General features: G+C 44.5%; 2 protein-coding genes across 2 annotated transcripts in view; both read right to left on the bottom strand.

The window, feature by feature from the left end:
- Positions 1-1,241, bottom strand: part of camk2b1 (calcium/calmodulin-dependent protein kinase (CaM kinase) II beta 1) — a gene marked incomplete at its 5' end in the record, with an annotated part of 105,344 nt that extends 104,103 nt beyond the window's left edge. Inside the window, 1 exon segment of the mRNA XM_083644343.1 lies at positions 1,180-1,241. Within this exon segment, the coding sequence (XP_083500469.1) occupies positions 1,180-1,241 (62 nt within the window).
- Positions 1,242-6,321: 5,080 nt separating this feature from the next.
- Positions 6,322-25,876, bottom strand: LOC310784401 (protein transport protein Sec24C; the record flags this gene model as incomplete). Its single annotated transcript, XM_083645404.1, has 20 exons — positions 6,322-6,462; positions 7,390-7,479; positions 8,039-8,245; positions 9,852-10,034; positions 13,879-14,000; positions 15,003-15,141; positions 15,632-15,780; positions 16,471-16,567; positions 17,206-17,373; positions 17,613-17,717; positions 18,891-18,987; positions 19,116-19,307; positions 19,780-19,892; positions 20,459-20,568; positions 21,424-21,559; positions 21,755-21,882; positions 22,807-22,918; positions 23,163-23,216; positions 24,335-24,480; positions 25,651-25,876. 20 exons carry the CDS (start codon positions 25,874-25,876, stop codon positions 6,322-6,324), a joined length of 2,715 nt encoding a protein of 904 aa, XP_083501530.1.
- Positions 25,877-27,439: the final 1,563 nt, after the last annotated feature.

Consider the following 27,439-nt stretch of genomic DNA (forward strand, 5'->3'; position numbering starts at 1 on the left):
CTTCTGTATCACTACTGAAAACCTATACAAACTTGAATCACTGTAGCGTAGCATATAACTATTTGATTAAGAAGGAGGTTTTGTTCTCTACCTGTAAGTTCGGACCGTTACACCGTCCGCCTGACATTTTTAGACTCTGGAATACCAGAACTCAAAATAAATAAATAAAAATAAAATATGTATTTCAATACACATGGCTTGAAGCGGATATTGTAGAATAATTTGATGTATATTTTCTTTGGATTTGGACAGACAAAATGCACATTGTCATCGACCCAAATACATTTTTGAGAGAGAGAGAGAGAGAGAGAGAGAGAGAGAGAGAGAGAGAGAGAGAGAGAGCTAGACTCACATAATGAGAATGCCTTATGCATTCTAATCATATACATATTGATACAATGTATCAGGCTAACAGTGTATGTTACCGACGACACATTGTAACTGTAAATATATTCCATAGTGCTTGTTTGGCAACATTGTATCCTCCTAACATGCCAATAGCATAACGGAACTAAACTGAAGTGAGAGAGACTCACAGAATGAATGAGAGAGAGACTCGTTAAAAGAAACACTCACAGAAAGACAGACTCAGCAAGAGAAAAAGACTCACAGAAAGTCACAGAAAGACAGACTCGAGAGAACCACAGAAAGAGAGACATTGACCCACAGATAAGGGGGGGGGGTGTTAGAGAGAGAGAGAGAGAGAGAGAGAGAGAGAGAGAGAGAGAGAGAGAGAGAGAGAGACCCACGGAAACATTATGAGACACACTGACCCACAGAAAGAATAAGAGAAGGGGAGAGAGACATTGACCCCAAGTGTGAGAGATATAGTGAGAAAGACACACACACACACACACACACACACACACACACACACACACACACACACACACACACACACACACACACACACACACACACACAGAGACAGCTTCAGAAAGACTCGCAGAGAGAAGAGAGAGCGAGAGACTGTCAGTCAGAAAGAGAGAGAGAGAGCAGCAGTATTTTGAGAGCTGTCACCCAGAAAAGCCCGTACAGCTCGCTCTGCTCTGCCTGCAAATAGCCTGCTACTGTACAGATAACATACACTTTAACTGGCAACCCAAAAGCAAACACCACCAACAATGTCAAAAATGTTAATAATAATTATTATAATAATAGTCGGTACTCGGTACTCACTTCCCCAGTTCTTCGTATAGCTGAAATTCGTCCGTGAAGCGCGTGCAGGTTGTCGTGGCCATGTCTCTCCCCTGTCTCTCGCGCGTCAAAAAAGGGCTTCTTTTTCTACTGCTTCTTCAGCTCCGAAAAATATAAATATAATTTATTTTGTGTTGTGTTGTGTTGTGTTGTGTCTGTGTGTCTCTGAATGTGGCTCCGCCTAGCAGCTAGACGGGAAATGTTTTTGGCGTGCTGGTGAAGGACGGTTTGATAGAGCTAGACACAAGGTGGGTGATCTTTCTCTCTCTCTCTCAGCTGTACTCGCGGTCAAGTTAGCCGGGGTGAGAAAGGCAACTTCCGAGTACTTCTTTCAAAATAAATTATATCCCCCGTCCCTTGCATCAGGCAGTGTTTTTAAGCAGTTTATGACACCAAATGACACCCATGAGATCAAATTAGATGACACTTTAAATTATTCTCCGTAGATAAACTGGGTCATCATCACAGATAAGAATAGGACAAGAAGAGAAATGACTCTAACCCTAACCCAGTTACAACAAGAGGGAGGCATAGCCTACTGTAATCACAAGTGAAAAAAAATGATGCAGCCTCTTAGTTGCAAGATGTGTATAGGTTTGAAATTGTTCACAAGTACCTTCAACCAGCAAACAGAAATGTGTTCAATGAAATATGGGCAGAACATGCAGAGCTATAAATAGAATGGAAAATCCTTCTAAGTAGTGTTGTATACATTTCGTTTTTGAGTCTTTATAAAATACACTATGAAATGTATTTATTTAATACACTATTGAATTTATGCCATGAAGATTCATGTCTACCTAAAAGCAGAGCAAACTGTTGCACTCCATTAGGGTTGTGCCTTGATGCTTTCTTGTCCAAGTCTCCTGTGAATGTGTCTCAATTTCAATGGGATGATGAACGTTAAGATTAAAATAAACAAATAAACAAACTCAGTTTACCTGCCTTTTTATTTGCAGAGTATGTCAGAAATTCTTGTTTATATTTGTAATTGTTTGCCTTATAATGATCACTGGCTGGAAGTCATAGTTTACATTATTATTATTATTATCATTATTACTAGTTATTAATTTTCAACCCATTTTCAAGAAGTCTGTTTATGCTTTTATTGTGAAGGGGGAAAACTCACCCATTTTCCGGTCTAACAAGTGTGGCTCGCTTGACGCTGGTGTGACTGCAGCTTCACCTCGGAGCGGCGCGGAGGAAGCGCTCTCTGCTTCCCTCTTCTGGAAACAGCGTGCAGCGGCATGCGCGGGCAACGTAATCAAACGCACCTCCCGTCTGTACAGTACGCACTTCCAAATAGGGGCAAATATGAGGTGGTTTGTGCTTTCAAATATGCCGCCATGCGCGTTGTGCATGCATGTTTAGCTGGATTCAAGCCGGACTATTTTATAGTAGGCTATCTCTAAAAACTTTACCAGAACAAACTATAGCAATGAATCCTGTAATACATTTTAGAAGTATATTACACACATATCACAGCAAAACTGAATCCCTAGGAATTCTAAATTATATGGATATTATAGGGATACCAAATACATTGGTTCTCAAAGTGGGTTCCGGGGACCCCAGTGGTCCTTGAGGGGGTTCCAGAGGGTCCCCAGCAAAGAAGAGTAGCCTAATTTCTTTTCACTAGAAGTCCGACCATAACACTATAAAAATGTATGTGTATTTTGGGTGTCATACACTTTCTGTATTAAAACATCTAAAGGTGTGATGACAATTGTTGTTTTAATGAGGGGAGTCACACACCAAAGTAAAAGTTATAATAATCATTTAACAGAACCAAAATTTGCATCAGTGAGGAGTGAGTGAGACTGAAAGGTCTGAAAGTCTTCTTAAGCACAATGAGTAGGCTACACCGGGCCCAGAAGATGCACCCAATCCGCCTAACCATCCCAACACCGGGCTCCTGCAAGACAGGAGAGTGGGAGGGCCATCACAAAAGCTAAAATCGTATCCGATGGGGGACCCTGGGACAAAATCTGATCAAATGGGGATCTGTGGTCTAATTTGTGTCAGTTTAGGGGTCCTTGATGTGAAAATGTTTGAGAACCCCACTGCCATAGAACATGAAACTACTGTGTGAAGTACATGTCACTCTGAATATTACAGGGACACTGAAGCTTCGAAGCCCAAAAATGGTATTCGGGGACAGCCCTACATGACCCACTGACTTTTTTCTCAGCCTACTTGCATGTTCAAGATGATGGGGGAAAAAATGTAGTTTAGTGTTTCCGTTCCTCAGAGATAGATAAAAGAACAGAGCATACAGTAGGCCGACAGTTGGACCTTTGCTCCAGGAGTCCAGATCTGCGGTGTTTACAGGTGACATGAATTAACAAAAACAAATCCACAATGCAAAAAGAAGAGAGAAAACATTAAAGGGATAGTTCGGGTTTGTTTGAAGTGGGGTTCTATGAGGCTACACTACAGTATGCATCTCTGATGGTGCCAAACTGCCATGACAAATATTACACGTGAAAAGACAACGCTGTTTATTTCATAGGAGGATGCACTTGACTTGTTTTTTCCTGACTGGCAGCTAAGCAGAGATGTAGTGATGGATGAAAAACAAAAACCTAAAATTATACTTCCATAAAAAACAAATGTTATGCCAGAGGGTCCAATTCGGCACCAAGGACGACTTTGTAGGGTGTAAAAATTGCACAGAGAAGTCCTTCAAACCAATGTGATGCACTTGTGAAGGCTAAGGTCGCAGGTTTCAGGAGCAAGTTCAATATTACAGTAAGTAGCCTATTTATGTTTTCTGTATTCTTCACTAAATGGTAAACTATTTCCATTACTATTGAATATTGAGATTTGCCCAGTTGTTTGAGAGGCCTATGGTAGCTGAGATAACGCTATGTGAAAAATGTGTTCTTAAAAAGTAGCTGTAATTCTTTACACTAAAAAGAAACTTGGGACGTGTTGTCATTTAGGTTATTATGCATTGATTTTCTTTGTCTGGCCCACTTGAGACCAAATTGGGTCGCATGTGGCCCGTGAACTAAAATGAGCTTGACACCCGTGCTCTAAACCCAGAAATACAAATCAGACTTTCCACTACATCATCCTTCCTTTCCTTCCTCAGCTATTAAAAAGCCTCACAGCCCAGGACTGATGCAACACAACATAATTGCCCCCAATTAGCTTTATTAGCCACTACGGCTCATTAGGGACTAGCCCTCCAATTAGCTTTATTAGCCACTACGGCTCATTAGGGAGTCGCCCTCCCTGGCCTGCCTCCCAAAGTCATGTACTCATGTGCTCCTGAGGACTGCTTGACCTCCTGAGTTTGTTGCACCCAGCGTTAATAATTAGAAAACAGTTCCACTTGATGTTAATGAAACAGTGATTAAGCCCGTCTGCTCCACCATGGTTGCACAGGTCAACCAATATTCTCGCCTAGTATCAAACGTGGGAAAAGTTGCGGTTAAGTTGAACTTCGTCTTTTTAATTTTTTTTTACAGTAGATGAGAGCATAGCATACACACACTAGGGCTGGGCGATATGACCAAAATCTCATATCCCGATATAGGTCATTTCATATCCCGATACCGATATATATCACGATATAGCATATTTTCTGTAAATTCAATTTATAGTTTATATAAAATCACCACATGGCCATGTAGCAGTTAAACCAGTTAAAATGTTGTCAAACCTCACAAAGGATACATGCATTCAGAATACAGATAAGCATGGCTATTCTTTACAATACAAATAATAATAATTAGTTGCAGGGCAGTAGAATGAAACACAAACTGAACCACACCACCAGTTCGATTTTCAAAGATTACATTAGAGCAAAACGGGTAGAATAGAAGATCAGATCGTCATCGTCATCCGACCAGTGACGACAACATCCGAAGTCGGTCCCCGGGCGCTGTACGAGAAAGCGACCACTGCTCCTGGCCTTCCCCCCGGAGGAAAAGGACAAAGCCAGGATGGGTTAAATGCAGAGGACAAATTTCACCGGCCACCGTCAGCATGTGTGTGTTTGTGGCCCTCCGTGCATGTGTTGATGTGTAACCGTGTGACAATAAAGACGGGCTTGTCCGTCTGAAATCGTGTTATTTTTTATTTTTTATAAAAGTTATTTAACCTATAGTTCAGTCCAGTTCTCTCAGTTCGTTTATAAAGGAACAAAAATGCTCCACTTCGGGATTTCCATGTTACCAGTTCAGTTCACTCAACAAAAGTACTCCACTCCGGGATTTCACGGTTATCCAACCAACACAACTCACCCAGGGAAAGCTAAAAGCTAAAGCTAACGATAGACGTTTTGTTGTCGGCCCTCAAAGGATTTCCTTGGGATGATGAGAGGATGGGAGATGTTTTGCCAGGTTTAACGTTAGGAGGACACACGCAAATATGGATCAAACGCGGACTTAACACAGCGCAAATGCCTGGGTAGGCTAGGCGGACGGAGTGGAGGTAACATCTCCCTGCTCTTTAGTCTTTAGCCTACTCACCGGCTGATTTGTGCCACTTATAAAGGGACGCAAGGGGCTTGTTGACACAGAGTCTGGTGCGTGTGTGGACTGTGGACGTGAGTAAAAAAGAAAACAGAATGAAGAAAGCACAGCGGAAAGCATGACGGACAATATTGCCGTAAAGAGTGTGATTGGCAATACAACGATATAAACGATAGAGCATCATATGAGACGAAATACATTTTCTATCGTCCAGACGATATATCGTCATATCGCCCAGCCCTAACACACACATACAGTACATAGGCATCAGAACACACACACACACACACACACACACACACACACACACACACACACACACACACACACACACACACACACACACACACACACACACACACACACACACACACACACACACACGTTTTAGAGAGATGCCATGACACTGGAATAAATTAACATCATGAATACATTTGAACATCACATCCATCACAGCACACAATACAAAAAATAATCACCGCAATCAATCAAATAAATAAAACTTAATTAAGACTCTCTATCGCTTAAAATGTTATGCATTGTCTGATGTTCTGCAGCGAATGCCACATTTCCTTGGACATAATACACGCAGAGAGGACAGAAATTATGAGGAGGTGTGTGTGTGTGTGTGTGTGTGCAGTCACTGTAGCAGCCTGACAGAGTTGATGTGCAGATGGTAGAGGAAGTCGGCGTAGGACGCTCCACCGTTGGGACTCTTGTCCTCCACCAGGTGGCGCTGCAGGGCCTCCTCACAGCTGTCGCCCTGTTTCACGACCCACAGCTGAGCCGAGAGAGAGACGACATGCACATCAGCTGTCAGGACAGACCTCATGTCATTTATCCTGACCAAAGACCGTTTTTGACCAGAGACATTTTTATTTTTTTAGTGAAGCTACCGTGCCATTTTTTTTTGTGAAGCTACCCACTGGCTTATGGACTCCCGCTTTGAAGCCTGGAGTTTGGCATTTTGACTGTCGCCATCTCGCACCCTATTTACACCTGGTTTTTAAATGTGACCTGTATCCGGATAAGTTATCTGGATGTTATCTGTATCAGGAAAAATGCGTGCTAATGCAAGTTTTGCATGCAACTTTTCACCTCCATGTGAAAACTTGCTTTTTCACATGGAGGTGAATGGGGACTGACTCGCTTTTGCAACCAGCCTCAGTATTTCCGCATTGTCGTCATTGAGACCAAGACAGCCGGCCCCCTCGCAAAGGACACAACAAAGAAACATCAGCCACTGAAAAATTTCATCTTATTTGGCGATAAACAGATGGCAGTCAAAAGGATGAATATCAGCCGATAACGCTGTATGGCCAAAAAGCCAGTGCATCCCAACAAAAATATCTCATGATAAAATCCCTGTCTCCATACAATGTTAGAGTGTGTGCTGAGTGTTGTGATGAGCACACAGTGTTACAGAGTTACAGTGTGTGCTGACTGCTGAGTGTTGTGATGAGCACACAGTGTTACAGTGTTACAGTGTGTGTGTGCTGAGTGTTGTGATGAGCACACAGTGTTACAGTGTTACAGTGTGTGTGTGCTGAGTGTTGTGATGAGCACACAGTGTTACAGTGTTACAGTGTGTGTGTGCTGAGTGTTCTGATGAGCACACAGTGTTACAGTGTTACAGTGTGTGCTGAGTGTTGTGACGAGCACACAGTGTTACAGTGTGTGCTGAATATTGTGACAAGCAGCGGCTCACCGTGCGGGTGCAGGGAGCCTGGGAGTCCAGCGAGTCGATGAGGGAACGAATACTAGAGGACAGAGGGTTATCCAGAGCAGGCAGCTTGGTCTGGAACACATACACGCACGCACGCACGCACGCACGCACGCACACACACGCACACACACACACACACACACACACACACACACACACACACACACACACACACACACACACACACACACACACACACACAAAGGGTGCATCTTAAAAGTCTAAAAACCACTACATCTCCCATTCCCAATAGCTTTAAAGGGCCAAAGTTTCATTCAACTCATTCTATAAATGATCTGAAATTTTCGTCCCAAACGTGCGTGGCCAATTACCCACCCCCTCTGCTGATCTGGGAAGAGCCGTAGACTAGCACATGCTTCCTCTGATACATTTGCAGTCGCCAGCCACTTCTTTTCACCTGACAGGGAGGAGTTTCACAGGCAGGACATAGCACCTGGGAGGATCACGCTATTCCCGCCAGTCTCCTCCAAACAGGCGCCCCGACCAACCAGAGGAGGCGCTAGTGCAGCGACCAGGGCTCATACCCCACCGGCTTTCCACCCGGGTCTCCGCAATGCTAAGCGAGCTCTACACTACTCAGACGCCCTTATGTCCTCATTTCATCTCTCACCTTTCCGGACGGCAGGGACGAGAAGCAGCTGGTGTTGAAGAGCTGGACCAGGGTGCACGCCGGGACATCGGTGCCCACCCACAGCAGCAGGGAGAGCGGTCCGTGGACCAGATAGAGGCCCCTGGGCTCCAGGCAGGCAGCACTGCAGCGTAGCGCCTCCTGCGGGCTTGGAGGGCCGGCGTCAACAGAGCCGCCGGCTGACAGTGGCTGTAGGCAACAGAGTGGGACAGAAAATGACCAAATTGAATAGAATCTGTCCAGAACAACTTACAGTGACGTAGTGGCTGTAATACATTTCTGGCTTTCTAAGCTACAAAAGCAAAAATAGTTTATGCCAAGGTCACCACTTCAATATTATATGAAAGTTCGTGAAAATTACTTTATTTTTTTATTTATGCTTATCATTTACATTTATACAGGGTGAGTCTCATTTTCAGGAGTGCCCTGTTCCCATTCACACACACATTCATACCTGGAAGCTGACCAGTAACAACCACAGTCTGATCTGCTGGCCACTGAGCAGCTCCACTGGAGCGGTTGGGGTTAAGGGCCTTGCTCAGTAATAATGAGGGAGGGGCAAGTGCTGCTTTTTCACTTTGCCCACCCAGATTTATCCTGCTGGTCCCAGGGATTGAACCAATGACCTTACGGTCACAAGCCACCACTTTACTTTGTTACTACTGTATCTTGAAATGCAACTAAATTCGTTGCATTACAAAGTTATTCTTCATTCAAAGTAACAGAGTACATTATACCAACTTCAGAGATGATCAAGAGGAAGATAATGAAGTATTTTTCCTCACACTCTCTCTCTCTCTCTCTCTCAGTTACTGCTCTTTATTACACGGCCTTGTTGGTTGCATGCTCGACTCTGATTGGTTAATCACGGCATTCAGCAGTCTGTTATAATATCTGTATAACAGACCACTGCTAAGGGATATCACACCGGTTCCCTCCACAGAGCCCATCTTAGGCATATCAATCCGCACAAGAGAGTCCAGTCAATTTAACAAGATCATTTGCGACACCCTGTGGCAAATAGGTTAGCTAGCAACAGTCTGTTAAAAATGGGTTGTAGCCTCCTACTAAACACCTCTCTCTTGGATATATTGCTTTCTTCGTTAGAATCTCAGACAAATCCAGGTAATGTGATGTAGCAGCATGTCCACGCAACGCTGCTTAGCAAATCCGTCTTAATTGTCTCCTCTCCAGGTGTGTCAAGGTACAGTAATGGCAAAGCCCCGCCGGTGTAGGAAACTAATTTGTAATTTTCAAATCAATAAAATTGTTGTTGTTGTTGTTATATTGTGTGTCAAATAATTGATTTATTTAGTAAGTAGCGGGATAATGTACAGCTGGTCATTATTGGAAAATAACACCCAACAGGCTGATCAGATCAGCTCTTCGTACATTATCCCTTATTTAGCTTTCAAGAGCAGAATATTGGCCTGATATATGGGTCTCGCCCTAATCAGCCCAGAGTGCGGTGTGTGTGGTAGGCTACTGACCAGCGGCAGCCGCAGGGGGTAGAAGGGTGTGGTACTGACCAGCAGGGGGTAGAAGGGTGTGGAACTGACCAGCAGGGGGTAGAAGTGTGTGGTACTACTGACCAGCAGGGAGTAGAAGTGTGTTGGTACTGACCAGCAGGGGGAGCAACAGGGGGGTAGAAGTGTGTGGTACTGACCAGCAGGGGGAGCAGCAGGGGGGTAGAAGTGTGTGGTACTGACCAGCAGGGGGAGCAGCAGGGGGGTAGAAGTGTGTGGTACTGACCAGCAGGGGGAGCAGCAGGGGGGTAGAAGTGTGTGGTACTGACCAGCAGGGGGAGCAACAGGGGGTAGAAGTGTGTGGCGGTGCTGCGGGCGTCCATCCTGAGCACCTGGCAGTGCTGTTGCAGCCGACCGGGCACGGAGCTCCGAAGGCCGGGCAGCAGCACATCGCTCTTCCTCACACTGTTGATGTAGACCGGGAGGGCGCGCAGGTACTGAGGGAGGACCAGCTAAGAGACACACACACACACACACACACACACACACACACACACACACACACACACACACACACACACACACACACACACACACACACACACACACACACACACACACACACACACACACACACAGCACGTGAGATCCAAGTAGTTTCAAATTTAACTCATGGCCTAGTTCAGTTAAGCTTTGTGATGAAGAAGCAGGAAGTTAAAATAAGATGAACCTGAGGGGAATTTCCCTGAGGGGAAACCGCAGCAGCGAAGAACAGACGGATATGAATCAAACAACTAAATTAAAGATAGAGATACTCCTAAAACTAGAAAAATCCATGTGATTTGGAAGGCAGCATGTTTTAACGTGTAACTATAACTAGTCTCGCATAGCCAGACCTATCCCCACTTAAAGGAGGACTTACCCCCTAGATATGTATTAGAACAGTGATTTGAAAATACCTATTGAAAAAACCAAGAAATGACATATACTCTTGTCTATACTAGACTCTTTGGCTGTGTTAAGTCAAGATTTTTTTTCGGAAATCGACGCCATTACAGTTTGCCTACTGCCTCAAAAATAATTTATTTGAGAGGGGCGATATCTTTATAAATATCATCAACTAGCCAACGCTGGTGGCCTGTATGGAAACAGAAAATCCTGAAATGGTTGATAGTTATATCAATTTGGCCATTCAGTGGCGAACTAGAAATTTAATTATTTTTGTCCCATTTTATCCCATGTGTGTGTGCGTGGCTTGCATGTGGCTTGTCTAAACTTACGTTAAGAGCCTCGCTGCTCGCAGCACACAGCACACAGTGAGGACAAACCTCTCGCTCTGGGGTAACACAATGCGAGATTTCTCCACGTAGACAGAAATAGCTGGTGTGCGATTTAGAGAATACAGTCTGAGATTGGGTACAGGATTGAGGGAATCCCGCATCTGTTTGCGAAGGTGCGACTGGACAGGACGCTTTTCACAGACGGGCACAGTAGTCGGAGCGAGGCGAGTGTCTCTCAGAGGGCACAGCTGCAGTGCAGATCTCTCCTCCGCGCATTCAGTCTGTCCAAAATCATTACCGATATAATCTCAGTAGGAGGGATGCAGGGAAATATGATAGTAGCCGATGTGTTTAGAGAAGCTTTGTCACGTTGTCACGTCGTAGTATAGCGTTATATTTTACATGTGCGCTAAACTGCGACCATATTTGTTTGCGGAAATATCAGACTGCTCTCTCTGCTGCTCTCAGAGCACAGAGAGCCCAGCTGCTGCTGGCCTGCTGCGCGCGCCCGCGGAGCTTGGGGCTCGTCCATGTAACAGTACGACTCTCGCCTGCCTGGGCTGGAGACAGTGCTTGCAACTCGGACTGATAATATAAACATCATCATTCGAGCTTATCCAGGTAAGATATCAATAAAGTAATGACACATTCAGCGGGAAACTAACTATAATTAAGACATGTGCCAAATTTGACGACGTTTGGTTCAGTATTTTAAGAGCAAACAGATTTTTTTTTTTACTTCAGTTAGAGCCCTCTGGAGCCTGATACTAAGTAAGGTTTTTCCATCTTGCCTAGTTGTATAGGCTTTGGAGATGCACCAGATGCACGCGCTAAACCCACCGTGACGTCAGGTTGTACCAAATATCCCATTCATTTGAGGGCACAAAAAAAAGCAGTTTTCCACCTTTAGAGGGCGCTTATGCCAGATATGCTGCTGAAAAATGATACAAATGGTAAAATGGCAACAGTTTGGTGTCAAATGTGGAAATTCTGACCAGAATTCTTCACACATCACCCCCAAAGTCATATATATTGGTTAAAAGCTGAAAAAAAGTGTTTTGGAGGTAAGTTCTCCTTTAAACACTTCCGGTGAGAATCTTTATAATAAAACCTGCAACACTAGGAGCTATATTCTATTGTATTCACCAACAGAACCTAGCAGGCCCATGAGCAGGCCTGCCTCAATGCCTGATCCAAATCTTCATCCAAATGAGTCATTTTAATTTTCAGGTTATTATTGTTACTAGTATGTTGTCACTGCAGTCATGTAGGCAATGCTTCTTGTCAACCACTGGGCCGTGGCCCACTGGTGGGCCTCAAAGCACCATCTAGTGAGCCACAGAGGACCTCTCACATCAACATATCAGAATGATAACCTATCATTTATTTGGGAAGGTGGTATGGATGGAAATGTTTTAACAATCAGAGGTGGGCCTGTGAGAGTAAAATTATTGATTGATTGCTTATTGAGTGGTTGTTGTTCATTATCGACTCTGTTCCATAATGATCTATGGCTCTGTTCTAAGATGTATTTTGTGGACTCTGCTCTCCATCTGCAGAGCATTCCTGTAGGGAGATAACATGTATTTTGTCTTGTGACCAGACCAAGGTTGTATTGTCTCTTATGAAAGATCAAGGTAGCTGTGGAAATATACTGGGAATGTAGTCTCTCTCGTAACGGGACAAGCCCAGTCTTTTATTGTCACACGAACACCACAACACATGCATGCGGCCACAACACACTCATGCTGACGGTGGCCGGTGAAAAGTGTCCTCTGCATTTAACCCATCCAGGCATGTCCTTTCCTCCGAGGAGCAGGCCAGGAGCAGTGGTCGCTTTCTCGTACAGCGCCCGGTAGGGGTGGGAATCACCAGATGCCCACGATACGATACTGAAACGATACTTGAGTCACGATACGATAGTATTGCGATACTGCGATATTTTCGATATTGCGATATATCGATATTGCGATATATTGAATATTGCGATATTTCGATATATTGCGTTTTCTTACTTTTTCAACTGCAAATTATGTCCCCAAAGGAAAACTTTGTCAACATCTGGTTTATATAAGAACAATTTTTCAGTCTGTACATCTGACTTCAACCATTTTATTGCAGCAACATTGTCAAGTAGACAGACCAACAACTTTCATAAAGTCATGTCATAGTTGCATGCACCTGACAAACTGAACTGTTTGTTACAGTCTACTTACAGTCCACCTTAACTGGATGTGTGTGTACTTATGTAGTTTTTGCAACTTCACTTCACTTACACAAAACATTTTGTGCAGCCCATTCAGTAACTGGGGAATTTGTAAATGACTGTTATGACAAAACTGTTACTGTTAAAACAAAATGAAAATATGCTACCGTTTGTTTACTGCTGGCCTTGGAACTAAAGTTTATAGTAGCCCGGTGGCATGGCATGGCCTGCAAAAAAAAAAAAAAAAAAAAAAAATTTTTTTTTTTTTTTTTTTTTGCAATATCGATACTTGGCGTCCAAATATCGATACAATATCGTCAGGCAAAATATCGCGATACTGTGGTGTATCGATTTTTTCCCCCACCCCTAGCGCCCGGGGACCAACTTCGGATGTTGTCGTCACTGGTCGGATGACGATGACGATCTGATCTTCTGCATGTTTTTAGTGGGGGGGTTATATACGGAGGAACCCCCTGGGGGAGCATGGGGAGAACATGCAAACTCCACACGCTTCCACACTGGAACTTCTATGAGCTAATGGAATTTCACAGCAGAGATCAGGGTGGGGAGGGCACCCTACTATGAGAGTGTGAAGATGAGAGCTTGGGGCTCTCTTGACTTAAGCGTTTTGACTGTCGGAGAGACTCTGTGCACAGATGGAACTTTCGGAATAAAATCCTCCTTATATACACTTTAAACGAGCAACTCATTATTGATGGATCAACAAGGCATTTCATTTATTTTGCTATTACAGGCCTTGAATTACAAAAGGCTGAGCGCCACTGATGTACAGTGTGTGTGTGTGTGTGTGTGTGTGTGTGTGTGTGTGTGTGTGTGTGTGTGTGTGTGTGTGGTCTGTCTGAACCTCACCTGTCCAGTGGACACTGAGGCGGCGCTGCAGTGTTTGCGGTAGCAGGCCAACGCTTGTGTCACCTCCGTCTGCAGTTCCTCCCTCAGCTCCTGCAGAGGGCGCTCCAGCGCTGCACAGTACACTGACACAGGCACAAATGTATCCTATCATTTAAAGTACCTAAAGGTGTCACATTTAAACCTCAAAGCGTTAACCTCAATAAATCATTACCACATTTAGACATAAATAATAATTAGTGCAAACAAATTAGACCACCACCAAGGAGACTGACAGCCTCTACCGGCTTCTACACTGCATTTTACATAGCGTGTCACCAATTTGGCAAGAACGCTTTATGTACAATAGTTTTAATCTGCTTTATGGCACCAAACAGGAAGAGGGCGCTGTTCCTCCAGAGCAAACAGAGCTGAAGCTTTCAAAGAATTCTTGCAATGACAGATGGTGGAAGGAGTGAAAGGCCGATGGAAAAATCACCAACATGTTTATCTTTTTCAGTAAGTAAATACAAAGAGAAAACGTTGGTGGGCATCCGGGTAGTGCAGCGGTAGATCCCCTGCCTAACAACATGAGAGTGGCAGGTTCGGACACCGTGTTACCTCCAGGTTCGTGCGGTGTCCATACAGACACAATTGGCCATGTCTGCGGGTGGGAAGCCGGATTAAGGGTATGTGTCCTGGTGGTCGCTACACTAGTGCCTCCTCTGGTCGCCTGTTTGGGGAACTGGGGGGGGGGGGATAGCATGATCCTCCCATCCGCTATGTCCTGCCAGTGAAACTTCTCGCTGTCAGGTGAAAAGTAGCGGCTGGCAACTGCACATGTATAGGAGGAAGCATGCGCTAGCTAGTCTACAACTCTGCCCAGATCGGCAGAGGGGGTGAAGGGAGAGGTAATAGCTTTATTTTGTGAACTTTGTGACAGCTTTGTACTTGAATTTCAGGCTTCAGAATTTTGTGCTGTGCAATGGAAAGATCTGTCCTTGTAATTCTGCATACTTGGAACTTAAAATTGACACAAGCTTGATCTATATTATCTATATCTATATTATCTATATCTATATTCAAGCAAAATTTCATTCCAAAATCTCGGCATGTAGGGAAGTTGATGTACAGCATGAATTCCTTACTCTTCTTGCAGTAGAAGGCGAGTAGTGTTTGAGCCTGGCAGTGGCGAAAGGCATCCAGCAGGTGGCGTGAGCATGGCAGGGTCAGAGTGTGAACCCTGGTCCTCCTGTCTCCTGCCTGGGTGCTGTAAGACATGACAACCTGGGAACCAGGAAGGGGGTGGATGAGGAGGAGGAAGAAGAATATGGTGGTGATCTATAAAATAGGCAAGTGAAAGCAAACGGAAGCCATCTTGTCTATAATGTCTGATATTCACTCAGTAGCGAAATTGCAACTGAGGAGCTTCCAAAATGTTGTATATCCTATCCTTATAGTTACTGAATGATGAAGTTCAGGTAATGATTACTTTTCTGCTAAAAGGATATACAACAGTCTTTAAAATGTCATTATTGTCAACCAATGGCTTCGACTTACCTACTTGCCTTAAAAAAGTTAAATCAATAGTTTTCATGGTTTCCTCCACACTTTAATCACAGTTTTATGATTTATTTTTTATTTTTATGTAAACTGATGTGTAAAAACTCAACACACACACACATACACACGCGCGCGCACACACACACACACACACACACACACACACACACACACACACAAACAAACAATCCTATCCTGACTCCGCTCTACCCACCTGTATGGCTGCACCCCTCTTCTCATCCAGAGCTCTGGTGTGTGTGAGCTCCACCGCCAGCGTTGTCTGCCAATCAACGGTTGCCAAGGCGACCTGACAGGGCCTAGGCCCAGGGATGAACAGTCCATAACAGCCAGACACACGCAAGTCTGGGGACACAGGAAATAATCATGTTATCAGAGGGATTTTTAAGGGATATCAGCTGAGAAATCATACACAGGCTCTTTATCAATATGAGATCTTGTGCGTTTTACATAATACTTAACCACTGAAATCAAAAGAATGAGAGGACAGAGGACAGAGGACTAATAAAGGTCCAGGAAGTTTACTTGACCAACAAGAATGAATGGAAAGCCCCAAGATTCATTGCGAAAATGACGGATCACGTCCAAGCAGCGCTGTAGTTTACAGTACAGAGCCGGTTTGGAAAATGAACCGCTGGGCGTCTGGGTAATGCGCAGGTTCGCGCCCCCGTGTTACCTCCAGCTTGGTGGGGCGTCGGGCGAGGCACAATTGGCTGTGTCTGCGGGTGGGAAGCTGGATTTAGGGAAAGTGTCCTGGTCGCTGCACTACTAGTCGGGTCGAAAAGAAAGCGGCTGGCGACTGCACATGTATCGGAGGAAGCATGTAAGTCTACAACTCTCCCTGCACATGTATCGGAGGAAGCATGTAAGTCTACAACTGAGCGCGACCTGAGGCACACAGTCCATCTCAAATTGTAAGGAAGCTTCTCTGTTCACCTCCATGAGGAAATTGTTCTCTCCAAGACAACTTGGGAAGAACTTTGTCCACAAGGAGGAAGTATCGAGTCAGCGTTCTTGGATTCGATAATCGCTCACCTTTGCTGACATAAATCCTGAGCTGAACCTTGTAGCCTGTGTCCGTCTCCACAGTCCTCCTAAGATCGGTGCTGAAACGCTCCCGGTCCAGTTCACCCTGTTGAGGAAGTCAATAAAATCAGTCCACACTGAACATCCAACTCTCATCCAGAAGCTCACAAAGCAGTTTACGCATGTTGACAGGCCCAAAACGGTAGTAAGAGGTAACGGTTTGAGTTTTGTGGACTTCTATACGCAGAAATGATGTCACGTGGTGTCAGTAACCTGCACATAGCACGCTCATGTTTAGGGCAGTGGTTAGTCCTGTAGTGATTGCCTATACAGTATATTAAGATAATATTATATAATAATATAAGTTTGGAAGAGGGCGGGCACTTTCAAAAAAATACTTGGAAGGCGATTGGATGAGCGATCTGTCTAGCACCGTCTATCACGGGCTAACATCTACCACTTCAACCTGCTTCCTCGGACACTGATTGGTCCACACCACTGGTGGAGTCGAGTCAAAGGCATATCTGGTAGCATGGCAAGATGGCTTTCTCGCGTAATTGTGATCTTGCGAATCCAGCTGCCTTGCAAGGTTATGTTAACTTCAAAAACTGTTCAGATATGTTGATAGGCTAAAATGTACACATAATGGCTGGTACAGAGGTGCGTGTGCGACTTCTATGCTTGTAACAGTGCTGGGCAGAGCTGCTGCTTTACCTGGAGGTGGCTGTAGGTGTGCTGCTTTACCTGGAGGTGACTGTAGGTGTGCAGAGCTCCACCGGTTAGATATGGAACGTGCCCCGGCCAAGCCCCGCCCACATCCTGCTGGGAGAGGGCAAACAGGTGCACGCCACAGCCCTGACTGACGCACTCTTTGGCCAATGACACAGCTAGCTCCGATGGCTGAAAGATGGACTGGGAAAAAAAACAAAAGAAGAGAGAATAATTAATCATGTAATAATAATAATACTGTGATATTTAACGATCCCTGTAGGGAAATTATCTGTTTGTTTGCCCCTGTTACCCCAAAAAGAATTAGGAGTTGAATGGGTGTGTTGAGAGAATATTTGTGTGTGTGTGTGTGTGTGTGTGTGTGTGTGTGTGTGTGTGTGTGTGTGTGTGTGTGTGCGTGTGCGTGCGTGTGCGTGTGTTACCTTTGGTTTGTTGGCGCCAAAGAACCCTGAGGAGGAGTGTGTGTGTTCCCTCTCTATCAGAGGGGCAGTATGAAAGATGAGCAGTTTGCCTGGACAACTCATCGCCTAGAGAGCAACAAAATAAAGTCTGTAGCTTCTCACACCAACAGCTCACAAGAGATCACAGTGTTCTCCCCGCACTGTCCGCGTGTAATATGGAGGTATACAATACTGAACAAATGCTTTGACAACATTCTTGATAGCAAACAATGTCACTTAGTCCATACTAAAGCTTCACAATGAATCATGTATAATCAAATATCTTGATATGGGCATATCGGCAATATTGAAACATTCCCTTTATCTTTGCAGTAAAAATACATTTTCTCCCACAAACCAACAATTGTGGTCATAATAATCTGAATATTAATCAGAATTATTATTTGCGGGGCAAATTAAACTTTCAATAGACAGTAACTGGTAGGGCTGGGTTAAAAAAAAAAAAACGATATATCGATATTGAATCGATATTAATTTGAAGGAACAAGTATCGATACATAAATCCCAGTATCGATCTTTTAAAATGCATTTTACAAAAAAATAAAAAAAGTAAAAAATAAACATAGGCTATAATATTATAGGCTGTGTGTGGTAGTTAAAACATAGTTTCAAGTTGACGTTTATTTATGTTTGTAGTTGAAACAAAAACATAAATACTGTAGGCTACATGTGCATTGTGCATGCATGAGCCAGATGTACAGACCTCAAATCTGTTTGCACTATAATGTTTGTGAACTGGAAATGTTCATGAGCTGTATTTAATTTTATTTTATTTTATTTACAAAGCATTTATACTTTATGAAACACTGTTTACAACATGCTGCTGTGGAAATCTAAATTTGTTTGGCTTCTCACAGAAGACTGTAAAGAAAGAGACAGAAGACTGTAAAGAAAGATAAGATGTTGAATGACTATGTTGGTCATGTTTAAATAAAAAATAATTACATGATGTAACTGCTTGCTTTATGGTCAATTCTTAATGTAAATATTAATATTTTTTAATAATGCACCAGGTTAGAGGGTTCCTTGTACAATTTACAGCATTAGTTCTTTGAGAATCTCTTCCATTATCAAAGCAAAACTGGTATTGTAACTAAAATATCGATATCGAATCATATCGTATCGGAAATCGTATCGACTTGGGACCTTGTGTATGGGAATCGTATCGGGAAGTCAGTGGCGATACCCAGCCCTAGTAACTGGCGACAGGTCAGGGTTTGTGTTGTGGTTACTACTGACTTGCAGTATGGCCAGCGCTGCTTTGACAGGCAGATCCAGAGGAACTCCACTGGAGTCATCACACTCTGGACTGACGAGAGGAATGAGCTGCAACACACTGGACACAAACACACAACAGACTGTCGGTGACCCCAAATGGCTTCAATGTTGAGGACTTCAGCACCAAGCGATGGTTTTAACGTCATTTTAACAGGTGAACGTCACATGAAAAGTAGGCTCCGTCACCTGTCAATGCTGTCTATACAGTCTTTGAGGGACACCAGAAGCCCCTCCCTCACAGGAAGCTGCAGGTCCTCCGTCTCCGTGAGGACCAGCATGTGTGGGCGGGACAGGGCGGGGCTGAAGTCGTACAGGTGGATCCTGCTGTCATACGTCATCAAACCCACCTGCACGTCTGACTGGGCAGCACCCTCCTCCCTGCAACACATCATCATCGGATCAATAATATTCAACTTTAGAGATTCCCGTGACAAAACGTGGGGTTGTTGCAGCAAAGAAAAACTGAGTTTGGAGGAGAGCGTTCATGTGAAATTTCCAAGTAGGAAATTTGTCCCCCCGCCCCCCCCCGATATAGCTCATAAATGCATAGCACGTCTAAAAGTGTCGTCAGCACATAGACTCTATCAACTATTCACTATTCTTTGCAACAACTAATATTCCATGTAATAGCTCAGTGCGGTCTACAGCTGTGTACATTTGCATTTATAATTTTATATTGTAGGTTTATTGGGTCTGACCCAACACTGATTTTTCCACATGCTTCTTCCCTGGAAAATTAATTTTCCAGACTTTCCAGGCCTGCGTAGGAATACCATTAAGTAGGTGTGTGTGTGTGTGTATGTGTGTGTGTGTGTGTGTGTGTGTGAGTGTGTGTGTGTGTGTGTTGTACCTATTCAGAGAGGTGAGCAGAGTGTGTATTTGTTGTGTTACAAAGTCCAAATGTCCTCCTCTCAGCGCTGAGGCAGACACATCTATGGCTATGAGCAGTGCAGCAGGTTCACCCTGGGATGAAACACAATGATAATTTAACACATACTGTACACACACACACACACAATTTCCCCCCCAAATTGGGGTTCAACGTCTGATTATCCGATTATCCGATGCACCCTCTCATTTTAGGGATCAGTTTCTTATGATCTGTCTTTAGGTCATTAATTAATATATAATAAAATAATACTTTGGCCCCTGCTCGCCCAGTTTTGTTTTGGGAGTTGCTTTAGGCCTGCTTAACAGCATCACCTGTATGTAGCGCACATGAATAGCTTAATTTCCATTTTGAAAATTGGACAGTGATATCATGTTAGAGGATATTAGAGTAATGACTGTTGGGAGCAGAGGTTGCACCCGTCCCGTTATTTCCCCAGGGCCCTGAAGTGTGTGTGGGTTGGGGGGGGGGGGGGTGGGGGGTGGCGTTAGTTGTGCACACATGTACTATCTATACAGCCACACACACTTCATAGCGCACCACACACACACACACACACACACACCCATGCCAATGCACACATTCAAGTGCAGGTATTGTATACCAACAGACACTGACGATAGTAGAAATTCAATCGTACCTTTTGAGAGTTGAGTATCTCATAGGATCCCACACTGAGTTCAGGCCTCTTGTCTCTATCAACCCGAACCCCTTCCACTCCTCTGGTGGGCTGGTAGTGCTGCCACGGCACTGAGATACAGGAGAACAGATATCACTGCTGCCGCATGAACGTTAGAACGCTACAAACCACAGAAATTGCAATCAGGTTCACTTTCCTAAAACACTATGGCAGTTGACCAATGCAGTTTATTGCTTCCTTCAAATGGGGTCGTGTTTACCATGTTGACGAGGAGAGTCCATATGAATGCCCCCCTCATGTGGTATTCACCACTTAAGCTAAGTGTACGAAGCTCAAAGCTCCGAGTTCACAACATCCCAGGTCACAAGTACGACTTCACGAGTTCCATTTGAGGCAGCGTATTTTCTATAAAAGGCTTTCAAGTGACATAACACACCTTCTGGCAGCCATATAGCTGATCATTTCTGAACGTTTAATGTTGGTCATCTGGACGGTATGGAATACACATGGTTCATTTGCTGTTTTGGGGAACTGATCCTTTCATGACTGATAGATCTGATTTTTGTGTTTGGATGATGTCAGCTTGTTAGCTGCATAACCATTATTACAGACCGGTCTTTTTGGGAATACAGCTAACACTAAACAGCTAGTAGCTAGTGTTAGAAGTTGCTAGTGGTTGTGTGCCAACATAAAACAATATTTGCGATTAGCTTGTTTGCTAGTTAGCTAGCTAACAATGCCAGAAACCAAATGTTTGGTGGTCTCTCGCAATTAGAGAAAGCACCTTGTAGCTAAAGACAAGGTCAGGCTCAACCCCTGCATCAACCGACATGTGTGCATTAACGGCCATGTGTGTTGCCGAAGTGTTCCTGAGAAAGATGCTTGACGTGTTCACACATTCTAAATCATTCTGGGAAAGAACATGTAGGTACATGTCAAATAGATGTGAGTGTTTTTTAACGTACCTTCGCTGAGTTTACCACAGAAGGGGCAGTAGAACCTCTGGCCACAGTCCTGCCAGCCCATAGCGGGGCACATGGAGGCCCCGCAGTCCCCACAACCACTCACACACTCTGGCTCACTGCATAGTGGCAGTGACTGCTGGAGGGACAAGCATACATTATACACACACACATAAGCTATACTGTACATGTTTTAACAATCGTGATTATATCATGGCAATCAGAAATTTGGTCTCTAAGCATGCACAATTGTTTTACATGCAGCATCAAGCAAACAGAGAATACATCTCTTGAGTGACTGTGTAGTAAAAAAGAGTAAAAAAGTAACAGCAACCTCTCCAGTGGTCTGTGTTGCCAGAGGGGTGAGCAGAGCTCCCAGGGGCAGGTGGCTCAGCAGGGCGATCTGCCCTTCACTGGGCACACAGTAAGAGGTGGAGCGGATGAAACAGGGACTCGCGTTACCTGGATTCAATAGAGACAAAGTCACTGATCACATGTGGAAGTTAGCTTAAAGTACAGATAAACAAGTATGCTGATGGGTAGGGCTGGGTGAAAATAACAAAAAATATATACATACACCAATACATTGCAATATTATTTCTCCAATTCAGAATTCCTTCTGCAAATCCTGATATCAATGCACGCAAGCCTCTCTTGTGTGTGTGTGTGTGTGTGTGTGTGTGTGTGTGTGTGTGTGTGTGTGTGTGTGTGTGTGTGTGTGTGTGTGTTTATAAAGACTCCACTCCTGCAGGTGGCACTATAGTGATTGTTTCACTGTGGCTCCAAGAAGTACAGACCAAACTACTTCTGTCAATAATAATTACTGCCAGGCCCAGCATTTAGCCAGTGCCAGCTAATCTGCGGGGGAATAGCTCTGCCTCACTCTGTCCCAGTGCCCCCTAGACTAAATTAATCTACGTGCGCTCAATTCCTAGGCTCGCCCTGCAGCTCATCGAGCTGGCCCTGCAGCTCGCATTCGCAGCTCGGCTGCTGCGCGGCCTTGCCTGCAGCTCGGCTGCTGTGTGGCCAATGAGACCAGCATCACTGATGAGGTCAGATTTATGACATCACGGATGATGTCACAGTGGGATTTATGACATCACAGTGGGACAGACAGAGAAACAGACAGAGCCCTAGCTCCCATTTATATACTGACTGATGATGATGATGATGATATAAGGGTATAGTCTCACAATGCAAGATACACTGTATAGTTTGTATGAAATTGGGACCCATAGTATTGATTTGATACTGACTAAAATCGTCACTTCCTTGGAAATGCCTAGCCATACAGACAGGGAGCTGGGATATAGGTTTGAAAACAACAAAACACACATTCATCGTGGAGTATGCCTCAACAACACAGATCTAGTCAAGAGTGTTCACCTCTATCCTCTATGATGCAGGAAGTGGTTGCCAGAGGAGGAAGAGAGGAACTGGGCTCTGACACAAAGACTTTGCCCTCCCACTCTGCCCTGTCCTCCGCCATCACCTTCACCTGAGAGACAGACAGATAGACAGACAGGCAGACAGGCAGACAGACAGACAGACAGACAGACAGACAGGCAGACAGACAGACAGACAGGCAGACAGACAGACAGACAGAGAAGTAGAATGTTGTCAATCAACAGGAGCATTGTAAAACTTCAATGGAGGGTTGGTGTTGCAGTGTCAGAGTATTTGGAAAAAAGAAAGAAAAGACAATAAAAAGAGTGAAGAGTGAGAATGAGAGTAGGACTTACTGCGCTGGGTAAGATCTTAGGGTCCAGGCCATAACGAGAGCCAGAGTTGGGGGACTATAGAGAGAAAATATGAGAAGAAATAACTCACTAGCGTGCAAAGTCAAACACACCTAACCATTTCGTACCATTAGACGGGGGATGGACAACTATTTGCGACGTGAGAATTTGTTCTTCTAGACCAGGGGTGGGCAATTATTTTTCATGGGGGGCCACATGAGAAACCCAGATTGTTGCCGGGGGCCGAACAAATATTGTCATGCCGTAACCCATGGATGGGCAACTTTGATGATAGAGAGGGCCACAAAAAAATGTCCTCGCTACCAGATTTTGCTGAGGGCTGAACGGCGCCAGCGTGAAAAATTTGGGCCATTTGAAGCCAGGTTTAGAGGAATAACTAATTTTAAATTAACAATTGTGATGTCATTATTCAGTCTTAACCACCAATATTTGATCCTTTTTTCACACCTATGTCACCACCTGCTCTCCCTGCAGGGCTTGAAATTAACTTTTTTCACCACCTGCCAATATGGCTGCTAGATTTTAAAGTTACCAGCCAATTAGAATTTCCACTAGCCGAAATGTTTTTCTTGAAATAAACCAGAATATGAGTGGGTTAATTTAAGCATAAGTATCAGTAAGTGGCCTGGGATTCTCAAAGCCTGTGTTGAGGGTCACACAAGAACAAAAATGCACTCTTGAAGCTAAATAAATCCAAAACCAACAAGTTAATTATTTAAATTTCTACTTCAATGTAGAACAGTCATTTCTTACACATGAGATTACTTTTAGCCTTTTAGTCATAAATATTATTGAAAGATATTCCATATTCCAGACTGAAATGCTATAACAGAGTATTGGCCAGAATGACATGAACATTTGGACACTTATTCAGCGGGTATCTTGCATGTTGCGTTCAGGTGCACTGTAAAAAAAAAAAAAAAAAAAAAAAAAATTGCAATTCCATCGCGGGCCGCACAGGGGGCGCCCGCGGGCCGTATGTTGCCCATGTATGTTCTAGACTGTGATGAGGCGATATATTGTAGGCAGTCAAACAGATACAGTAAAGAGCGTGGCTGTTCATAGCAGAATAATAAAAAGACAGTAATTGAATATGTTCTGTTACACCAATCTGTGATGCTCTACTTCAGTTAGTAATTCCCTATATTTCCCACCTCATACTCCAAGCTACGGAGCCATTTATTAACAGTGTGTTTGAGGGTGGATTTGCCCTTTCTCACCGGTGGCATGATGTTCCCCTCCAGCGATGGCTCTTTGTAAGGAGGCGCAGCTGCATCAGGGACAGACTCGTACACGGCTCCTGAGAAGAAGTCAGAGAAGTCACACAACGGAGGGGGAAGATGGGGGCAAGATCCTTGGTCAGCCTGTCACAAAACTACAATATTGTCATCTGAGGTCTGTTTTCAGTCAGTTTACACCACGTGTTTGAAAGAATGACAGGTGTATTCTGATCAGCAGTGTCGGCATACACTGTGGTCGGTGTGGCTAACATGAGATGCTTATTGTTGGCTATTGTTTGTGGATGATAAGGTGCTGCTGTGGTTTAAGCCCTGGTTGTCACCTGTCCCATTGTTGATAGAAATGATTTCTGACCTACTGAGCAGTAACTGTTCCAACGTGTTCATCAGATCTTGTGTATTCATACACAATTTTGTTCATGTGTCTTAATCCCAGTGAATACTCTACTCAAGTCTCCCATGTGCGTCTCCACAACACGACAGTGTGCCATCACGCAGGTATTAAGGTCCTTACACACCGGAGGGCATTTTTCCCCCCTGTGCGATTATGGTCATTTGCACGTCAATAGTATTTTTTAAACCTATATCCAGTCAATGTAAGCGTGCATACCAACAGCAAAGTTTCACTGAGCGATATTGTGGCTTTTCTTTTTTGGGACCAATTTTGTGCTGTTATTCGCATTTCTCTTGGTGTGTAAACACCTTTACAGGTAAACCCTTACCCGTATAGCGCGGTGGAAGTGCCCACTGAGGCTGCTGTTGGATAGGAGAGGAGGTGGGTGAGACCTGGCTAGGTGTGTATCCAGCACCTCCAGCCAGAGGAGCAGACTCCGCATTCACGCTGCCAAAAGTAGGTTGAGGTTTGCTCTGTGGGCCCTGGTTTACACATTGCCCAGCCGATGGTGGGCTAATGGGCAGATCTTGTTGATATGGTGACTGAAGTCCATCCAGTATACCCTGGTGTGTGTATGGAGGCTGAAAAGGCGGGGGCATTGTTTCATATGGGCTGTGGGGGGAGCAAAGTAGTGACATGGGTTGGGGTCTGCTAGGCTGTGGTCTTTGATTTGCTGGAGTTTCATTTTTTCCATGGCTTGCAACTGGAACCGTGGATGAAATGTGAGGGCTACGGTTAGCATTTGAAGGCAAGAGAGGTGCGTTCTGATTAGCGGTGTTGGAAACCAGCGTGGGGGACACAGCATTGTGGCTAACATGAGATTCTTGGTACAGTGTACTGTAATGAGTTTTGGTGGTGGACGATGAGGTGATGTAGTTCTTCTGATAGTCCTGGTTGAACGGAGGCAGGGCAACGTAGGAGGGACTCTGGTCAGCAGGCAAGCCCAGGCTGAGATGCTGAAAGCTGGGTACGGGGCTGCAGGGGGATCCTTGAGTTGAAGGAGAGGACCAGCCGTTCTGGTCCACCCAGGGTGTTTGACTCTGATTGGCTGCAGGGGCGTCCATCTTCCTCCATAACCGTCACTGATAGGCTCTTTTTCTCCTTGGAGGTGTGTCCTAGAGTGGCAACCAAATGTGCACAGATGATCATCGGGCTCATGAAATTATTCTCAACTTTTCTTTTCTTTCTTTTTTCAAAATGAATCTGCTTATTGCTAACACCAGATCATATCCTGCTGTAGATACCATTTTACAGTTGAATACATTTGAAAACTTCTCTGATCCTGTGGTTTTTCCAGCTATCTGAATGGCCTAAATCCGAACTGACCTAGGCCTCTGCATCATCAGAAGAACGTAAAACTGATGTCAAATGTCATCAAATTATGCCTAACGTTGTTGTGGCTTTTCTTTTCTTTTCCCCGTTTTTTACTTATTGTATTTTGCATAGTGGGTTGATTTTATTTCATCAACCCAACCCACATTGCTACATGTATAGAAAAAGTAGGGGCCTTGTTGAATGGAGCCTGCAGGGTGCTCCGGTGAGACTATGATTGAGTAAACGATCGAACGAGTAGTCGAATTCTGAGGCTACGCGACTGCGACTGACAGCAACTGTCAAGGTCTGATTCAGCCACCTGTGTCGGTGCTGAGACGGTTGCAGGACTCACAACAAATAGGCTCATCGGCAGAAAATCATCTACGTTGATTTGGAAGGGAAATATTTGACACATGAACGTAACGTTACCTCTGGACATCACTGGAAGCAGCGGGCTTTGCTCATCTCGTCCCCTTCTTGTTCGTTCGGTGAAGCTGTCACTAGTGTCCATAAAGGACCTCACTGCTGATGAAGTGAATCATTTATTATTCGCCTTCGCGTCAGGTGACAACAAACATCCATGATAATAAAGTAGCACATCTAGCTTCACGCTGAATACACACCGTCTTCCTACCTACTCTGCCAGAAGAATCTCGCAGCACTAGCAGCCAGTTGCCGACCGTGTGGGGATGGAACAAGCGTGCTGACGTAAGACGTTGGGTCTCTGACCACGTGAGACAACAGAATACATATTACAGTAACGGAAGACAGGAATCGCTAGCTTTGTGTCACCATCACCGTCTACTACAATGGAAATGTCTGCAGTCCAGAGTTTGAGGACGTTCGTCAACGAGCGACTAACTGCGGCTGCTGAGGAAATATTAGGAGTGTTTGAAAAAACTATAGTCGAGTACGAGGAAGAGATCTGCCGTCAGCGCAGACTGGATGTCGTTTTGAAGCCTGAGATAAAGCTACACAGAATAGGTTTGTAAAAAATCACACTATACTTTGTTCTTGCTGAAACAAATATTTTTTGGGGATTGGTCGTCATATAGTATAGTGCCTCCTCTGGGAGTGGCGCTGTTGAGCGCTGTGACGGCTGGGCTCTAACCGGCTCTAAGGCTCTAACCCGTAAAAAATAATATCACCAGCACAGACTTCGGATGAAAAGAGGCATTTATGAGCAGCGTCGAGCTTTCTAACCCCGACGTCGAGAAGCAATGCACACGGGACTCTTCTGGGTAGCTAGCATTAGCATAGCTAGCAGAACGAGTACCAAACGGGGCTAGGTTGCATGTAGCCAATTCAGTGGT

Source organism: Poromitra crassiceps, assembly GCF_964638095.1.
Source record: "Poromitra crassiceps genome assembly, chromosome: 10".
In the NCBI taxonomy this organism is placed as follows: Eukaryota; Metazoa; Chordata; class Actinopteri; order Beryciformes; family Melamphaidae; genus Poromitra; species Poromitra crassiceps.